This window comes from Engraulis encrasicolus, chromosome 19, assembly GCF_034702125.1.
Source record: "Engraulis encrasicolus isolate BLACKSEA-1 chromosome 19, IST_EnEncr_1.0, whole genome shotgun sequence".
NCBI classification, from domain to species: domain Eukaryota; kingdom Metazoa; phylum Chordata; class Actinopteri; order Clupeiformes; family Engraulidae; genus Engraulis; species Engraulis encrasicolus.
The window spans coordinates 43,514,770-43,534,769 of NC_085875.1; the positions used below are offsets into that span (position 1 = coordinate 43,514,770).

The following is a 20,000-nucleotide window of genomic DNA, read 5'->3' on the forward strand; positions in this document are numbered from 1 at the left end:
AAACTTTTTTTTTGCTACATGATCTTTCAAAAAATCGAGAACACCAACCTCTTGTGTATTTGAACAAAACATTGTGCATTGCATCTCTCATGCGTCTTGAAAATATTGACAAATCAATAATGTTGCGTTTTGCAACAACCGGCGTCAGGGCCAATGTTGCGTAACGCAACAACCGGCGTCAATGGGTTAACGGATGATGTAAAGGTGATCTGTGTTCTGCTGCAGTCACCTTGTAGGATCAACATTTGGACTTTTTTCCCAACTTCTTTTTTACTAAAAAAGATAAAACGCATACAAATAGTTGTTGCTTTTTTAAACACAAGAAGAGCATGTGCCCAAAACCCCCCACCCCATGCTCCCAAACAAGCAAAGCAAAAAACAGGGGTGACACAACAAAACAAAACAAAAAAAAACTAAAAGAGAAAGTATAGGTAGAAATACTTTTTTTCATTTAGCAAAAAGGGGCATCTGTTCCAGTTCAATTTGCCAAAATTGACTCTTTTTTTAGCAGTTTATGTTTGCCTTCTGATTTCTTGCTCTATTAAGAAAGCGTACAGTGGCACAGGGGCCACCGTTGCTCAGTGAGTTAAGGTGCCACAGCATTATTTTGGGGACTTGGGTTCAAGTCCGACCCGAGGTCATGTCCCAATCCTTCTCCATCTCTCTCACCCTCCAATTTCTTGTCAGTATCTCTCACCATCCCTTCAATAAATATATAAAATGCTCAAATAATATATTGCTATATAAAAAAATGTAAGCACAATGTATATATCAACATATCTTCTTGTTCCAGGGTCGATTCTCAAGAAGCTTTTGCACACTGGAAACTCTTTTAAGGTAAGACCAAAGAATTAACAGCTTCTGTCAGTTATTACCTCCGCCAGGAGGTTATGTGATCGCCTGGGTTTCTGTGTTGTCTGTGTTTGTTCGTTCGTTCGTTCGCTCGCTGCTATTTCACTGCCTGCCACAAGGTGCGCACGGTGAGCACTGAGCACCAGCGTGCCTGCGCATTTCTCAGCAACAATAAGGAACAGGGAGAGACTCTCCTTTGCCGTGCCAGCTACAATACGAAGTGCATTTCACCTAAAAAGTTGTTAATCCGCATGCAGGCTTCATCCGCAGGCAGGATATAATCATGTCAAATTAATTACCACCGCTGCCAAAAATATGGAATTTGTGATTGTGTTGGCCCGTATGTTATCATTGCTGTTGCGAGATGGACAGTGACCACCCCCGCAGATCGTTTAGGTTCACAATGCTGTCGAATTAATTACGTTGTCAAAAATATGGGAATAATATGTGATCGTAAGTTCACAATGCTGTTGTGGACTGTGACTTAGGTTCACAATGCTGTCGAAGTAATTAGGCTACCGTTGCCAAAATTATTTTTGACTGTACGTTCACAATGCTGGTAAAATAGCCGACATTACATCCCCTTCGCTACATTCAAAGTTGTTTGCGAGATGGACAGGGATCAGAAAGCCCGACAGCCCTGGGGAATATTCCAATCGGGTGTGCCTTCGCCAAAGCGATAAGGAAAAGCACTGTCTCGTTTGACGCCAGCTCCAAAACCAGTGCTATCAACCTAAAAAGTTGCTCATCAGCAGGCACCCTTTTGTCTTGGCTACACCCTTGTTGAAGTTAACAGTCATGTGAAATTAATTACCGCTGCCTAAAATATGTGTGAAGTGGAAGTGAATTGTTGCGAGATGGACAGTGACCACCGCAGATTTTTGGTTGACAATGTCGAATTAATTGGGTAGGCCTACTACCATCGCCAAAAATATGGAATTTGTGGCTCTGTAAGTTCACAATGCTGGTCAAACACCCTCTTCACTAAATTTAAAACCAAGCCCAGTTGCGAGATAGACCACAAAATCCGACAGCAATGCATGCCCGTGGACTGATTAACAACGGTGAATAGTGATGTGAGGAATGCGGGGAAGCAAATGCCGCTTCAACCGACAGTGCCAAGACCAACCAGTGGCCCATGAGAATGATGCATTTACCATCGTAGGCAAAAAAAAAAAAAGGCCTTACCCTTCTGTAGTTGTTTCAGTTTTGTTGGTCAAAATCATTCCCTTCATTAGGCTACAGTTATATCAGCGCGTGATCACAAGCTTTCAAAGCAGGTAGATTTTGCAAATGACTGAACTGACGTGAATGTGTCATTTTCAAAGTTCTGACAGGAATATAGTCGTTCATATTAGCAAAGTGATTATTTTTGTCCATTATCTAATTATGCCATGCTGGCGGAGGTATGTGATCTCGGAGCACTTTTCTAGTTATCAATGCTCTTTTGGCTGTGTGTGTGGGCTTTTGTGTGTGTGGCGCGCACACATCTCTGTTTGGGTTTATATGTGTATATGGGTGGTTGACGTTTAAGGGCGTAACTCCCCCAAAACATTTTTTTTCCCAATTCCTGAAAAAAATGATGGAAAAAATTGGGGGGAAAAAAATAAAAAAAATAAAGCACTTAGTGGTCAGTGGAATTTCGCCTTATTTTTGCAATTTTTGGGAAAATGTGTCAACAGATTGCATAGGCATGTCACACCGCAGGAAAATGAAGTCACACCACAGGAAAATCACTGCATTATGCCCATTTTAATCCTTTTGAATACATGACTGACATCTGAGCTCATGCTAACTTGATAATGATATTGTGTTTAATCTTAATATGTGTTGTCATTTATATAAAAAGCTTTTTTTCCTTCTATAAGAGCAGTCACACCACAGGACACCATAAGCCTAAGCATTGCGTGGCAGAAAATTGCAATATGAAGACAATTAAGAGGTTAATAGTCACCATAAACTTCCACAGCACTCTCCAATAACTTAGGTACTGACGGGTTAGGAGGCAGTCTTTAAGACCCTTGTAGTTGGCCTTGCCGCTGCCCATTCACAAGCATTGACATACATGTCACCCCACAGGACGCAATATGTGTTACGAAATTGAACTTGTAGTTAATATTACTGTCTTGAGTTTTTTCACATTCACATAATATAAAGTTTTTTTTTATGCAATCATGCCAAATGCTTCATACATTATTCAAAATGTTGTTGGGTAATTTATATATATATTATATTCCAGGTTTCATTAATGTTACAGTCATACCGCAGGATATTTGACATATGAACCTTTACATAAATCTTAACAAAAATGTTTCTTCTAATCTGAGACTAATATGAAAGATTTGAAACATAATGCACCACATCATCTTTCATTGACATTTGTTTTTTAAAGGAAAAATGACAGTTTTGTAGGTTTTTAACCAATGTTAAGAAAAGACAAGGCGCCACGTCTCCCACCCATATACACTTGTTTGTGTACTGTATCTCTGTTTGGGTTTGAGTGTGTGTATGTGTGAGTGTGTGTACATGTTGTTTGGGTATGTGCATTTACGCCTGTTTGCATCTATCTGTGTCTTCATATTTGTGTGGGTTTCTGACTTTGTGCAGATTCACTGTGTGGTCTTACGCCTCTTCCTAATGTGTATACTGTATAGTATGTATGACTGTATAGGGGCTTCTAATCATGTAATGTCTGTGTGCTTACCTGTTAGGGGTCTGTCTGTTCCCGCTCTGTGTACTTTACTGTATAAGTATTTTCATGTGTACTAACCCCAACTCCGATGAAGTTGGGACGTTTGGTAAACAGTGAATAAAATCAAAATGCTATCATTTTCAAAACACTCAATCTATTCATTAGATGGAGAATAGTGAAAAGACAACATATTAAGTGTTAAAACCGAGAAAAAATATTGTTTTGGGGGACATATGTACTCATTTCTAATTTGAGAAATCCAACACGTCTCAAAAGAGTTGGGACGGGGACAATAAATGGCAGCAAATGTCGAGGAAGACTAAAAAAAACCAAAATACAACACTTAACAGTTAAATACATTAACCGATGAGATGATTTTATATAAAAAAAACAGTGTTAATTCCTATCTTGGACATGATTTCACCAGCTTAAATGGTGGGTGTATTCCTTGTCATGTTTTGCAATGTTTTCCTTTCTGTAGTGCTTACAGTGTGACAGGTCTTGACCAAAAACCCACCATTTTATCACATGCTGGTCCTTATGATGGAGCCAAACTGTTAAAACATAGTAGAGAATGCAATTTGACCTTAATATGTGGCAGTAATCGAAGATCTCCCTTCAAAATATAATGCATGAGTGGCTTTTCATGCTGTTTAAAACCCATTTATACCATTCAGCACTGTATTTAACTCTACAGATGAGTAAGAACATCTTAACCAATGCACTACTGCATCTGCATGCCATCATGGAGGCTGACTTTTGAAGCTAGCACTAACACAAGTTGGATGGTCCATTTTCACTGTAGCACAGGATGTGCAATGCTCTATTATTGTCAAAAAGAATGGACTTCTACAACTTCTGCTGACTTCTGTAAGCAAAGGACAGTTTCCCATGTCTTCTGGGTCTATTTCAAGTGAGCTCAGGTGCTTAGGAGAATGTTAAACCCCTGTGTCATTTTCATGCATTAAGCATTCTTAATATGGTCAATTTTCAATAGCTCTAGCACTCCAGGAATTATAGTGAGACTACAGCCAATATATATTTCATGATGTCATGAACCTATACAATGATTTTATTAACAAAAATATGTCTTATATACACTCAATCGTGGTAAATCAAAGGGAATTCAAAAATGTATGTAATAACTATGGTAATTATTCCCTTTGCATCTTTAATTCTGAGTGACTCAGCCTCTCTGTGATGATCTTATACCTGGACACCTATATTGTCCGTCAGTACAATTCATTTTGAAATGTTCTTCTTTGTTGTTTTATCTTATTTGGATGTTTACTAAATTTCACTGATCCCCGTCCCAACTCTTTTGAGACGTGTTGGATTTATCAAATTAGAAATGAGTACATATGTCCCCCAAAACAATATTTTTTCTCGGTTTTAACACTTAATATGTTGTCTTTTCACTATTCTCCATCTAATGAATAGATTGAATGTTTTGAAAATGATAGCATTTTGATTTTATGCACTGTTTACCAAACGTCCCAACTTCATCGGAGTTGGGGTTTGTAGGTGTTTCTATTCATGTATGTGTCCTTTACTATATGTGCAGATCTTTTGTGAGGGAACCTGGCTGTCTGTGCCATGTGTAGAAGCGCTGTGTATGTAATGTGTCTATAGGTGTTTCTTCTATTCATGTACTGGATGCATGTGTCCTTGTCATGACTGTATGTGTAGATCCGCTGTGAGGGGATCCGCCTGTTCCTGCTGTGGCTGCAGGCCCTGCAGAGTAACTGTGCTGAGGAGCAGCTGCTGATCTTTGCCTGCCTGGTGCCAGGCTTCCCCGCCGTGCCCTCCTCCCGCGGACCCTGCACACTGGACACCATCATATACAACCCCTTCTCAAACCCCCCTGATGGTAATGCATCAACACACACACGCATGCACGCACGCACGCACGCACGCATACCCACACACACACACACACACACACACACACACACACACACACACACACACACACACACACTCCACAGGCAGACCTTGCGCACTGCAGACCATCATATACAACCCCTTCTCAACCCCCCCCGATGGTAATGCATCAACACACACACACACACACACACACACACACACACACACACACACACACACACACACACACACACACACACACACACACACACACACACACACACACACACACACACACACACACACACACACACACACACACACACACTCCACAGGCAGACCTTGCACACTGGAGACCATCATATACAGCCCCTTCTCAAACCCCTCCGATGGTAATGCATGCACACGCACACGCACACACACACACACACACACTCCACAGGCAGACCTTGCGCACTGCAGACCATCATATACAACCCCTTCTCAAACCCCTCCGATGGTAATGCATGCACACGCACACGCACACGCACACGCACACGCACACGCACACGCACACGCACACGCACACGCACACGCACACACACGCACACGCACACACACACACACACACACACTCCACAGGCAAATCTCGCACACTGGAGACCATCACCCCTTCTATACACCTTACTCTTTTTAACCTCATTGTGCCAAAAACTCCTTTTGACACCTCTCCAGCATCTACAAAAAAAGTACTTCAGCTTTTCCAGTGTCAGTGGATGAATAAGCTTATAATTGTCCTTAATGTCTTCACTATCTGTGTGAACTTTGTTAAAGCCTCAGGAGTGGCATAGTTAAATGGTTCAGTTACAGTTTTATGAATGTGCATTTTCCACACCTGAATTTCAATACGTACTTATGTCTGTTCGCACAATCCTGAAAAAAGAAAGTATTCAAAAGGTTGTTTGAATGAGCTTAATTTCCAACCAGTCACAGTCCCAGAGTTGTGAATGAGTAATCATCACAGGTTGCATGCAAAGCAAAGGGATAAAGTTCAACCTACTTGATACTCTCATTTTACTGTAGAGTCAATTGTTAAACTTCCCTGAACGCACCCTACTCCTATCTGTGTGAATGCTCTTGTAGAAATTTTATGTGGAGTTGGTGAGTTGACCTCAGCAAACACACAATTGGCTCCAGTGTCTTTTCCATTCTTATTTTTCCCCTCACAGCCACAATACAGCATGTGGATGCTGATTTATTCATCTGCATGGGTTGAGCAGTGTGTGTGTGCGTGCTTGCGTGCATGCGTACGTGCGCTTGTGCGTGCGTGAACTTGTGTGTGTATTGTGTATGAACATTGCCTGACGATGGCTCCCCTCTTATTATTAGTGAAGCTGAAGACAACATGTGCTTAACACTGCCCTCGCATCGCTGGCGTCTAAAAGCCTTCCTCTCCCATTCATTGAGCTGACACTAGTCCCCAGCACTTTATCATTTACAATGTCACCTAATAATAGTCTCACGCATTTGAGCACCTCCGGTCAATTATTCGTCCCTTTGTTATTAATGAACGAACCTTGGGAGGAAATAGATAGTTACAACGCCGAGTCTCACAGCGATCTTGACACGCAGGGGAAGACGGAAGAAAAGAGTAATTTTCTACTCAGCTGGTGGATATGGGGTTTTATTAATAAAGTGCCTCTGTGTGAAGAGGAAGAAAGAGAGAAAATGAGAGAGAGAAAGTGAGAATATATCAGTTTCATTTGTATAATCTCAGATCCAAGGACGGTGTGTAGTGTGAAGTCATGTTGAATTGACAAAGCTGAAGACTTTACTTAGACCGAAACTTAGGGCCATGTTGACCTTCACAGCCTTTCGTGCATACTCAACGCAGGCTTTGAGTTTCAATGCCAAAGGCTCTCACCTTGTTCTTCTTAGTCATTCACCTGACCAAATTATTGTATTAAACATGAAACTGTTTCAGTTAGAAGGCCAATAGTACACACCAGAAGGGCATTCTAAACTAGTTGCCAAGAAATTCCATATGTATTTTGGGTTTTGGTCATCCTTACGGTATGATCTACCTACCCCGACCAATGTGAGTGTATGTTTCAGCCTACGTAGGTTACGATCTAGCCTAGACTTCTAGACTAGTTTGTGTGTTTTTGCAAAGTTGTGATTTAGCTTGACTGGTGTGTCTGTGACTGTCTTTAGCAACAAAGGTTGTTATCCACCATGACTATTGTGCCTCTGACTCTGCCTCTGACTCTGTGTGTGTTTACAGCCAAGGTTGTGCCTGAAGAGATCACGCCACTGGTGCCCGCCACTCCTGGAGAGAAGGTAGCTGACGACCAGACGTGCTACGTCCTCCAAACGGTCCTGAAGTTCATGGTAGTCCAGGTAGGCCTCTGACGTTCTCAAAGGATTTTTATTGAATTTGGTCCAACCTGACCAGCTCATCTGTCAGATATCAAATGTCTGGCTTCCGCTTGTGTAGATGTGTGTTTGGTTTCACTCAGAAATGCTTAAAGTGGTAGTTCGCTATTTTAGACATTAAGCCCTGTTTGTGTGACTTCTGCGGTGAAGTAGAGATGTTCTCATCACAATTTTGACATTTGGTGCTGAACGGAGCATTTGGGTATCCAAGACTGCAGCCCCCCCACCTTTACATTGACTCCAATAGAGCACTCAAGCAATCGATTATAAAATGGCATTAAACTTTTGTTTGAGAAGACATGGAACTCACCGTGTGGTCAGTGGTAGACAGCGATAAATTGACCCGAAAATTGCAGCGAAATGTGCCTTCTAACTGTTGTTTAGCATTTGGCGGACCTATTTTTCCCCAGACGCTGTTGAATAGCAGTAGACATCCAGCCAGTAGGTAGCGATAGTGTGTTGTTTATGTAGACATCAAGGAGCGAGGTAGAACGGCTATCTTTGAGTGGGACTGGCTACAAAAACTACAGCTTGCATACAAACCATAGATAGTAACGTAAACAAACGCACCCCCATTTCCGGTCGCGCGGAGTAATACTAGTCAAACCAATACAATCAATGAAGACGGACAATAATGAATATATCTTCTCTGGAAGCGTATTTCGCGGTGATTTTCGAGCCAACGTATCTCTGCCCACCTCTGACCACTCGGTGAGTTTCATGTCACTGCAAACGAAAGTTTAATGCCATTTTATGATCGATTGCTTGAGTGCTTCATTGGAGTCAATGTAAAGGTGGGGGGGCTGCAGTCTTGAATGCCCAAATGCTCCGTTCAGCACCAAATGTCAAAATTGTGATGAGAACATCTCTACTTCACCCCAGAAGTCACACAAACAGGGCTTAATGTCTAAAATAGCGAACTACCACTTTAACAATATGCAATCAGGGCCCTGTTTCTGGAAAGCATTGTTGCTAATTAAGTTAGCAACTTACTTGGTTGCAATGCCATTTCCATTGACAGCTTACTAAGTTGCTAACTGGTTAGCAACGATGCTTTCGAGAAACGGGGTCCTGGTTTGAATAACAGTATGGGAAAAATACATGCAAAAGAGAGCATTACATGTGGTTCAGCTGTATGCAAAATAATCACATCATCTCATCACATCCACCTTATGTGGATGATTGTTTTTGCATTATTTATTATGCACAATACTGTACTACCCCTACTAAATCCTTGGACTTCAGGGGCCTCATAACAGAAACTTCCTAAGTATAAAATCCTATCTTATCTTGAGATAGGAAGGGATTTAGGAATTTTGGTATTACAGAAGGAGGTTTCCTAACTTAAGTTAGGATGAAAAGTTTGGATTTTTCTGTCATGTGGCCCCAGATCCCTCACTGTCTATTGTAATGCTTCTTTGTTTGTTTGTGTGTTTTTGTGTTCCTCAGGCGTCTAGTTTAGAGTGGAAGAATCGAGAACACCAAGACTCCGGGTTCCGTTTCCTCTTCTCCCTCTTCAAGAAGTACTACTTGCCTCACCTCTTCCCCTCCTTCACCAAGCTCACCAACCTCTACAAGCCTTTACTAGGTAGGTGTGTGCGCGCACGTGTGTGTGTATAGATTTGTATGTATGCTTCTCTTTTTGTGTGTGTATTTGTTTGTGGTTTCTTCCATCATACATCCGAAAAGCACCTCAGCACTCTGGTATGAGAGTTATTCTATATTGTTGAATAAGGCAAAAGTGTAAGTGTGTGAGTGTCTTTTTGTGCGTCTTTGTGTACTGTACGTCTGTGCATGCCTGTGTATTCCAAGAAAACATTCCAATGAAATAGGCTTCCCTTTCACTCCTTTCCGCGTAAGTTCTCTCACAGTGGTATAATTCTCCTTCATTGAGAAGGCAGATATGATGATGATGTGGATCATGCTTCTATCCTCTAAAAACAAAACTAAAGACTTGGAGAGCTCTCTTCTGGGCCGCCTCAGTTGTAATGTTAGTCGACGGCACTCTATTAAATTCGTCTTCACTCAAAGTGCCTTTTAATATGTCAGACTCTCTTTGCTTGCTGGTCGTTAGTATTCGTTTGGCTGCGCTGGAAGTGTTTCTCATGGCGGAGGACAATTGGAACTTTAGAAGTCACCAGATGGTGAGAGGGACTTTTTGAGATAATGCAATAATGCACGCAGACACACAGACATGCAGACACACACACACACACACACACACACACACACACGCACACATGCAGACACACACACACACACACACACACACACACACACACACACACACACACACACACACACACACACACACACACACACACACACACACACACACACACACACACACACACACACACACACACACACACACACACACACACACACACACACAAACTCCTCACTATGTGCTGTCAAGAGCCATTCCTTTGCTTAATATGGGATTGATTCTCAGGGAGGCTGCATTGACAGCCTATCCTTGTAGCTCACTTGCTAACGTTAATTGCCAATTAAAAGACGGCACTCGAACAAGGTGCTTTTGTGGCTGCGCGTGAGATTCTTTTTGATATCCCCACCAGACAGTCGACTGGCTCCCAGTCAGGTGTGAACACTGTGAGTGCTGTCTCTGACATAATTGACAAAATGAATCACAGTCGAGACAGGTCAGTATCCCTGGAAACAGAAACAGCTCGTACATGCGCTTGACATAGTTGTGGCCTTCCTGCTCTTTTCTTTCTTCTTTTCTTTTCTTTTCTTTTTTTCTCTTTCTTTCTTTCTTTCTTTTCTTTTCTTTTTTTCTCTTTCTTTCTTTCTTTCTTTCTTTCTTTCTTTCTTTCTTTCTTTCTTTCTTTCTTTCTCTCTCTCTCTCTCTCTCTCTCTCTCTCTCTCTCTCTCTCTCTCTCTCTCTCTCTCTCTCTCTCTCTTTCTCTCTCTCTTTCTCTCTCTTTCTCTCTCTCTTTCTCTCTCTCTCTCTCTGGAAGGGCTGCAAATTGAAGTCAGGCGAGGAAGTGAAGGAGTGGGAGAACATGATTAGATTACTAAGCAATGGTGTGGAAAAAGGGTTGTGGTCCCTGAAAGTTACCGTGTTACTGGTCTTCCTCTGCTATGCACCTGGTCCATTTTGTTGACTCACTGTCACTGTCTAGCTCACTGTTGCCGCATCAGATATAAACTGGTATGGTAATAAGGGAAGGATATCTAATATGCATATTCAGTACTTCGATGATTACATGATATTAAGATCATTTCTTCCCACTCTGTTGTTATGTTAAAGGGACACTGTCCCATTTTTGGAAATAAGCTTATTTTACACCTCCCCTTGACTTAAATAATAGGGTATTACCATTCTCCTGTACTTTCAACTGTTCTCAGGGTATGGCAGTGCAAATTTGACCTCCATGCTAGCAGTTAACATTGAGTCCTATGAGACCAGCTCGCGGCTAACTGGTCTCATAGGACTCAATGTTAACTGTTAGCTTGGAGGTAAAATTTGCACTGTCATAACTAGAAAACGGTTGAAAGTACAGGAGAACGGTAAAACCCTATTATTTAACTCAAGGGAAGATGTAAATTAAGCTTATTTCCAAAAATGGGACAGTATCACTTTAAGTTGCATTATACTTCAAGAGAGTGCAGAAATCATGTATGGTGCCTTAACGTCATTTTTTAATATATTTTAATATCTCTCTCCCTGACTTTTCTATATTCCCCTCTCTTCCTCATGCCTTCTTCTCCTCTCCTGTCAATCTCTCTTATGTATGAAGATCTGCCGCACCACCGGCCAAAGCCGCTGTACGTGCCGGTGACGCGCAACAATGAGAGCACATTCTGCACGCGCGACCAGTACCTGGCCCCCCGCGTGGCCTTCATCACCTGGCTCGTTAGCTTCTTCCTGGAGAAGAAGTACGTCAGCTCTGCACCCCTCACCACCAAGAATGGTGGAGAGGTGCTCCCTAAACTCATCCAGGTGAGCTCCCATTTAAAAAAAAAAAGTATTTGTTTGGGGCTTTTCGCCTTTATGACAGGACAGGAGGACAGTGAAGGACGGACCTTCATGACAGGACAGTGAAGGACGGACAGGAAATAAGTGTGGAGAGAGAGACGGGGAGGGATCTGCAAATGACCCGGGCCGGAATCGAACCCGGGCTCCGACGTTGTAGCCCAGTGCCCGTATTTTAAATACATGTGTCTGAAATACTACCCAAATCTGGTTGCATTACATTTACCTCATAACGTAAAAAATGTATAGCTCGCAGTATGTGCGGAAGAGCAGAGTATACAGGCCAAGCAGGATTAATGCATTTGTTTTTCTATCCTAACCATCTCTCCTCCTGTCCCGGCCCCTTCCTCTCCCCCATCTGTCAGACGGTCACTGCGGGCAGTGTCAGTCAGGAGAGGAGTGGCTCCATCTCGGAGACTCTGGAGGCCAACGGGCCGAGCGGGGTCGGCAGCAGCGGGGTCGGGGGCATGGGGTCCGGCTCTGGGGGTGGCGAGGCGGACAAGATCCACTCCAACAGCAGCACGCTGACGGACCGGCGGGCTAGCAGCTCCAGCCTGTGCAGCGTGGAGGAGGAGCACCGGCACGTCTATGACATGGTGCACGCCATCCTGCTCTCCACCCGCGACAACGTCAACTTCGTCAACGAGGTCTTCCACCAGGTAGGAGGCTAGACTAGAGGATACAGTAGTTGCTTCTTCTGCCGGAGAAGTTGTGATTTGTTTGGATGTGTGTGTATCTGTCTGTCTGGCTGGCCGTCATGCGAGGTGGTATTGAAAACAGTGGAATCAAACGTTGGCAGTACTCCTCACTTTATCGGAACTGGTGTGCGGCGGCCCTTTGTCTGTGTATGGGGGGTGTCTGTGTGGCCATAACCATGCTTGCTTATTTCAAAGGGTTGTTTTTGCCTTTTGCTATATTACATGTTGGGCTGCTGCTTCAAGCAGAAGTTGTGACGGTTGTGGTCATATTATCATCTTTATGACTTCAGCTTATTGTAGTAAAAGGAGAAGATGAGCATCATCAACTTCCACATGTACCGTACTAATTTAGAATCTGGAGCTGGCAGCTCATGCTTAACAAGTTGTAGTGTGCTGCCATCTGGTGGTCTGATGAGGAACAGCCATTGTCATATCAACCCTATGCTCTAATAAAGTTGATTTACATTGTTTGATACATTTATGTTCTGAAATAAAACTCAAAGAAACTATTATGAAGTAATTGGATGTTGGGTTTTAAAAAAGAAAAGGGGCACAAGTGGGGGGAAAGGAATTGTGCCTAATTCCATGCATTGTGAATTTGTGACAGTATCTGGGCTTCCATAACCCTCATGCAATGCCACCGCCATTGACTTCAATGTTAAACACAGTCAGGTCAGCAGTCTAAAGTTTTGAGTAATGAACCAGGCTGAGACTTTTTAAAGCCTCAGTACGCTTTTACCAGTGTTTAGAGTTAATTTGTTGATTCAGATGATTAGGTCAATAGCTTGTTTAGACAACCTTTTCATGATGTGCTACTTTTTTGAGATCGGAATTTTGCGTTTTCATGAGCTGTATGCCAAAATCATCAATATTAAAACAATACGAGACCTGAAATATTTCAATTGGTGTGCAATGAATCTAAAACATATGAAAGTTAATTTTTTATCATTACGTTATGGGAAAAAAATGAACTTTAGCACTATATGCTAATTATTTGAGAAGGACCTGTATATAAGATGGTCTAAATATCAAACACTGTTTTTGTTTTTAAAACCATCCTAATCATAAATATTCCATTCCTGAGACCTGTCTATAGTGTTCCACGTTTAATGTGTGTTGTTGTAGTATGTACAGTATGTCTAGCTGGAAACTGTTACCTGGTATGCCCCTCTCCCTGCCCCGCCGTGTCTCCTTCAGGCGTTCCTACTGCTGTCGTGCAAGTTGTCGACCATCCGTAGTGAGACTTTTCTATAGTGTTCCAACTTCCACGTTTGATATGTGTTGTTGTTGTAGTATGTACAGTAGCCTATGTCTAGCTGGAAGCTGTTACCTAGTATGCCCCTCTCCCTGCTCCCCTGTGTCCCCTTCAGGCGTTCCTGCTGCCCTCGTGTGAGGTGTCGGCCATCCGTAGTGAGACTTTTCTATAGTGTTCCAACTTCCAAGTTTGATGTGTTCTTCTAGTATGTACAGTATGTATTGTCTACCAAACTGGAAGCCGTTACCTAGTCTTCCCCTGTCTCTGCCCCGGCTGTGTCCCCTTCAGGCGTTCTTGTTGCCGTCGTGCGAGGTGTCGGCCATCCGCAAGGTCATCAAGGTGTACAGGAAGTGGATCCTGCAGGACAAGCCGGCCTTCATGACGGAGCCGGAGAAGAGCAGCCAGGAGGACGAGCCGGACGACCTCAGCCCCATCATGACCGAGACCGACAGCGTACACACTCAGGTAGGAGTGGAGACACACACACACACACACACACACACACACACACACACACACACACACACACACACACACACACACACACACACACACACACACACACACACACACACACACACACACACACACACAGGAATGGAGTCGGGAGAGGCTGCCTCTCTCTATGTCTCTCTCTCTGTCTCTCTCTGTCTCTCTCTCTCTCTCTCTCTCTCTCTCTCTCTCTCTCTCTCTCTCTCTCTCCATTTGTTTGTGCTGCAGCTGCCATGCCTATGCCTTACTGCTTACAATGACTAACTGTGATATACAATGATTGCTTAATGAATGAACAGGGGCACCACACGCATACACACATACAAAGATATGTGCTTTTCAGACAGAACTGTTCTTCGATTTTAACACAAACATCATATAAATTCTAACAAATTGTAACACAATTGCTTTTCATACTAGTTTAGGTACTGTCCTAAGTAGACCATAATCATTTGTCTGTCCTTCTGATGTGGACATTTCTCATGTACTGACACAACTTCCATTAGATGAAAGCAGCCATGGAGAAAACCACACACACACTCACACACACACATACAGCCCCGCAGGTTTTTGTTGCTTCTGCACTGGTGATTTCACTTAACTAGCTGATCTGTAATATGCTTTTTAGCATCAGCTGGTTAAGAACATGTTTGATTCAAATATGTGCCAAGGGGTTTCGCTTTCTTTCAGCTACACACACACACACACACACACACACACACACACACACACACACACACACACACACACACACACACACACACACACACACACACACACACACACACACACACACACACACACACACACACACACACACACACACACACACACTATATCCACACACATAGGAACAGATGCAGATGCAGAGAGGGGGTTGTTGTTGCATGACAGGTGGATGCCAGGTCTTCTGTTATCTGGCCTTCTTACTGTAGACTTAGTACAGTATAAAGTTCTGCTGCAGAGAATGCAGCCAGTGGAGGAACGTGGACCGATCTGATCACAGCGAATATGCACAGTAGAGACTTGAAATACAAACACAGGTGTACATGTAGTAGAAGTGCATTTTACTTCTTTGTTTGGATTGACAGATATACATTTATCGTCTTTTGTGCCGTCCGCTGTTGCTCTGCCATAGAGAACAGAGTAGGGAAATGCCATCAGGCGCAAGCACACTCTCACACACACACACAGCCATAATGCACAGACCTGCATTGACACATGTCAAAGTGACCACAGGGCTGTGTTGTGTCTTGCTGAAGATTCAAGAACACACACACACACACACACACACACACACACACATACACACACACACACACACACTGACACTGACCGGGGGCCCTGTCTCATGTGACGTGTGTCAGATGCTAGAGAGTCACGGGCACAAGCGCTCGTCCAGCTGGGGCCGCTCCTACTCCTTCAGCAGTGCCATCAGCAGGGGGAACCTCACCGAGACCGAGCACAACCAGCTCGTCCAGGCCGGCGTTCAGCCCACGCTACAGGTAACACACACACATACAGTACATGGGAACATGTGGGGACACACACCGTGGCAGGCTGATACAGACAGTGACAGGGTTGCAGTGACACCCACACAGTGTGACGCATGTTGACACACACTGTGATACAGTGACAGGGTTTCCGTGACGCCTCCGGTACACTGCGACACATGGTGATACACATGGTGATGTTATCACATGGTTGCAGTGACACCCACCTCACAGTGATAAGGTGATATGGTTACATTGACACACTCACCAAGTTACAGTGCTGCAGTCACTTTTTGATGCACACTTAACGCCCATACCCAGCCCCCTCCCCCCCACCCCAACACACGCCCTTTTACATGCGCTCCATTCACAAGAACAAATGCACTTTTCATACCCCTCTCTCCATTTACAACATGTGCCCTCTTTCTCACACAAACTAACAACTGCCTGCTTGCTTCTGTCTAACTCGGGCGTTGCGCCTACTTACTTATCTACTTACCCTACTCATACTTATTTGGCTATTGGGACGCTTGTATTTGCCTGATCACAATTGGAAAACGAAGGTGGTGCGATTGACATGCAAACCAAAAACAGATCATCTTATTTTAGTCATATTATTCTATTGACTTTCATTCAATGTGTCATATAATGATGATAGTATGGCACAATGAAATGGAAGTCTAAGGGGGTATATATGGACCAAAAGAATGAATGGACTAAAATCTGATTTTTTTGCATGTAACCACCTTGAGTTTTTATTTTTTATTTGTGTTGTTAAAAGGATTTGTTCTGTATCCTTAATTTAGAGAATTCAGTTGTTAACTTGACCTATGACCTTGTACTATGCACTCATAATAAGAGACAGAGAACTGTGGAGGATGAGCGTAGAATAAATATCATTTATTCTGAAATCGTACTCTGCAAGTGTAGGTTTATGCTGCAAACTGAAATGTATTGTCATGCAATGCATACTTTTAAGTTACAGCCTAAACATTTAGAGAGAGTGTGTGTGTGTGTGTGTGTGTGTGTGTGTGTGTGTGTGTGTGTGTGTGTGTGTGTGTGTGTGTGTGTGTGTGTGTGTGTGTGTGTGTGTGTGTGTGTGTGTGTGTGCCGTGTGTGTGTGTGTGTGTGTGTGTGTGTGTGTGTGTGTGTGTGTGCGCAGAATTTGGCATAATGTTAATGACATTTTCTGTGTGGGTACCGTGTTTGTATATGTCTGTTTCTGTGTGCGTGTGTGTTTGTGTGTGTGCGCATACTTGCGTGTGCGTGCTTGTGTACATGTTGTGTCTCCCATCCCACCTGGCAGGTGTTCCTGACCAACTCTGCGAATGTGTTTCTGCTGGAGCCGTGTCAGGACGTGCCCAAGCTGCTGGAGAACCAGGTGGAGGTGTGCAGAGCAGTGCTCTCCATCTACAGACACATGATCATGGAGCTCAGCATGGACCGCCAGACATGGTGCGCAACACACAGGCAATTTATATACTGACACAGACACACTTACACACACACACACAGACACACACACACACAGACAGACAGACGCACACGCACACAGACACACGCACACAGACACACGCACACAGACACACGCACACAGACGCACACACGCACACAGACGCACACAGACACACGCACACAGACACACGCACACAGACGCACACACGCACACAGACACACGCACACAGACGCACACACGCACACAGACACACGCACACAGACGCACACACGCACACAGACACACGCACACAGACGCACACACGCACACAGACGCACACAGACGCACACACGCACACAGACGCACACACGCACACAGACGCACACACGCACACAGACGCACACACGCACACATACACACACGCAGACACACACACACAGACACACACACACACAGACACACACACACAGACACACACAGACACACACAGACACACACAGACACACACACACAGACACACACACACAGACACACACACACAGACACAGACACACAGACACACACACACACACACACACACACACACACACACACACACACACACACACACACACACACACACACACACACACAGACACACAGACACACACACCTACACTCTACATCATCCGTGACGCAGTTCGTGGGTTATACTGTATATCTATGTTGTTTCAATGTCTGTTTTGAAGAAAAGGTAAATTGTTGAACTATAGGGTAATGACAGGAATCAATTCATAAAAAGTCTTACTTTGTGGAAATGCGTAGGCATGCAGCTACAATTTAATAAAGGTTTTTTGTTTATGAGCACCCATAAGAACTAAAAACTATACTAAACTTGGACAAGTGAGCCAGTGAACCCTTCCCATCTGTATTTTTTGGTTAATATGTTTTTTCCACATTTGATATGATTTGTGTTTACTACCAATACCAATCAGTCTCTTGGTAGAGATATTTTCCGTCAGTCGCCAACTGCCGATACGCATCTACTTCCTCTCTCATAAACACATGTATCAAAGAGCTCGTGTATCAGAGTGCTGAAGTGCATGCTGGGAATTGTGGTCCTGTAGGGAGCAGATGCTGCAGGTGCTGCTGCGGATCACGGAGGCTGTGATGAAGAGGCCGTCCGAGGGGGACAAGAAGGACGCCTTTGCCAAGGACCTCGCCGGAGTCCTCTTCAGAGTGAGTCCCCAACACAACCTCATGCTTTCAAGACACACAAAAGCCCATCCAAAATACAGAGAGAAAAAAAAACATAAATAAACTTTTAATTTTACATAAAAAACCATAAAGAAACTATTTTGAATTCATGATTTTAAGATTGTACGAAAGAAAGAGTTTTCTATCTATCTATCTATCTATCTATCTATCTATCTATCTATCTGTCTATCTATCTATCTATCTATCTATCTATCTATCTATCTATCTATCTATCTATCTATCTATCTATCTATCTATCTGCTTTTCAATATCAAGCCTTCTGAACTTCGTGTAAATATTAGTGTTTTTTGTCTCCATTGCTCTTCGATAAGGTTCAACCTACAGTATTTAGGGTATGTTATGTGACAATCTCTTTCTCTCCCTTTCTCTCTCTCTCTTTCTCTCTTTCTTTTTCTCTTTGTCTCTATCTCTCTCTCTCCCTCCCTCCCTCCCTCCATCAGACGATCATCGTGGCGTGGGTGCGGGCCAACCTGAGCGTGTTCATCTCTCGTGATCTGTGGGACGAGCTGCTGCGTGTGCTGTCCTCCCTCAGCCACTGGGAGGAGCTGGTGTGCGAGTGGGCCAGCATCATGGACTCCCTGACGGTGGTGCTGGCCCGCTGCGTCTACGGACTGGACCTCAACAACCTGCCCCTCGACAAGCTGTCCGAGCAGAAGGAGAAGAAGCAGCGTGGCAGGGGTGAGTGAAGAGATCTGCAAACTATATCATGACTTTTAGGATTTTCAAATGGAAATCATTTTCATTTTTTTTTATTGTTTAATGTTTAGACTGAATCAAACTGGCACCGTTAGGGCACTTGCCTGCCATGCGGCTGAGCCGGGTTCGATTCCCGGCCCGGGTCCTTTGCCGACCCCTCCCCGTCTCTCTCCCCATTTGCTTCCTCTCTACCTCTCATACTGTCCTGCCCATAATTAAGTCTAAAAAGACCAAAAATGTGTCTTAGACTTAATCAACCTATGAAGTGACATTTTAATTTTGTCTTGGCCCGGACGCCTTTGCAAAAGAGATGATTAATCTCAGTGGGTCATGCGTGCATACGTGCTTGCGTTTATCTGTATCTCTTCTCCTCAGGAGTCATCCAGGACTCCCAGCGGAGTGCTGCGGTGAACCGCTCCTTCTCGCTGAGCTGGCGGGGGAACGGGGAGCCGCCCCCAGGGGGCCAGGAGCCCATGAGGTTCCGCAGCGCCACCACCTCCGGGGTGCCGGGAGTGGAGAAGGCCCGCAACAACGTCCGACAGAAGGCCTCAGGTATACACCCACACCAAGGCATGATACTGGCGCCTGCCAAGTGCTGGTAAAACAAGACTGTGGCTAATAACAATTTCAGTCTCAGTAGCCACTTTGACGGGTAATTTATTGTTTTTTTATGACTAATCACAGTAGTTTCATCAATTGGTTGTATTTGAATGCAAGAATATTCTAAAGAAAAAAACTCTGATAAAACTCTGGCTAGCAGAAAGGATAAATGGTGACTCGGGAAAACCACTAGCCTCAGCACAGTGGCCGCCCGGTAAGCAAAAAAGTTAATGTCAAGCCTTGACTTGA

The 20,000-nt window shown here is 43.8% G+C and overlaps 1 protein-coding gene across 6 annotated transcripts in view; it reads left to right on the top strand.

The window, feature by feature from the left end:
• ralgapa2 (Ral GTPase activating protein catalytic subunit alpha 2) overlaps positions 1-20,000 on the top strand; it is a 179,631-nt gene that overhangs the window by 66,809 nt on the left and 92,822 nt on the right. For 5 of the 6 annotated variants that reach the window (XM_063184504.1, XM_063184505.1, XM_063184508.1 and 2 more), the window contains exons 5-16: positions 794-837; positions 5,234-5,414; positions 7,674-7,789; positions 9,275-9,413; positions 11,590-11,792; positions 12,191-12,484; positions 14,067-14,243; positions 15,638-15,775; positions 17,070-17,218; positions 18,305-18,416; positions 18,896-19,133; positions 19,527-19,703. In XM_063184504.1, coding sequence (XP_063040574.1) covers positions 794-837; positions 5,234-5,414; positions 7,674-7,789; positions 9,275-9,413; positions 11,590-11,792; positions 12,191-12,484; positions 14,067-14,243; positions 15,638-15,775; positions 17,070-17,218; positions 18,305-18,416; positions 18,896-19,133; positions 19,527-19,703 — 1,968 coding nt within the window. The remainder of the gene's footprint in view (positions 1-793; positions 838-5,233; positions 5,415-7,673; positions 7,790-9,274; positions 9,414-11,589; positions 11,793-12,190; positions 12,485-14,066; positions 14,244-15,637; positions 15,776-17,069; positions 17,219-18,304; positions 18,417-18,895; positions 19,134-19,526; positions 19,704-20,000) is intronic. The other variant, XM_063184507.1, reaches the window with a different exon arrangement.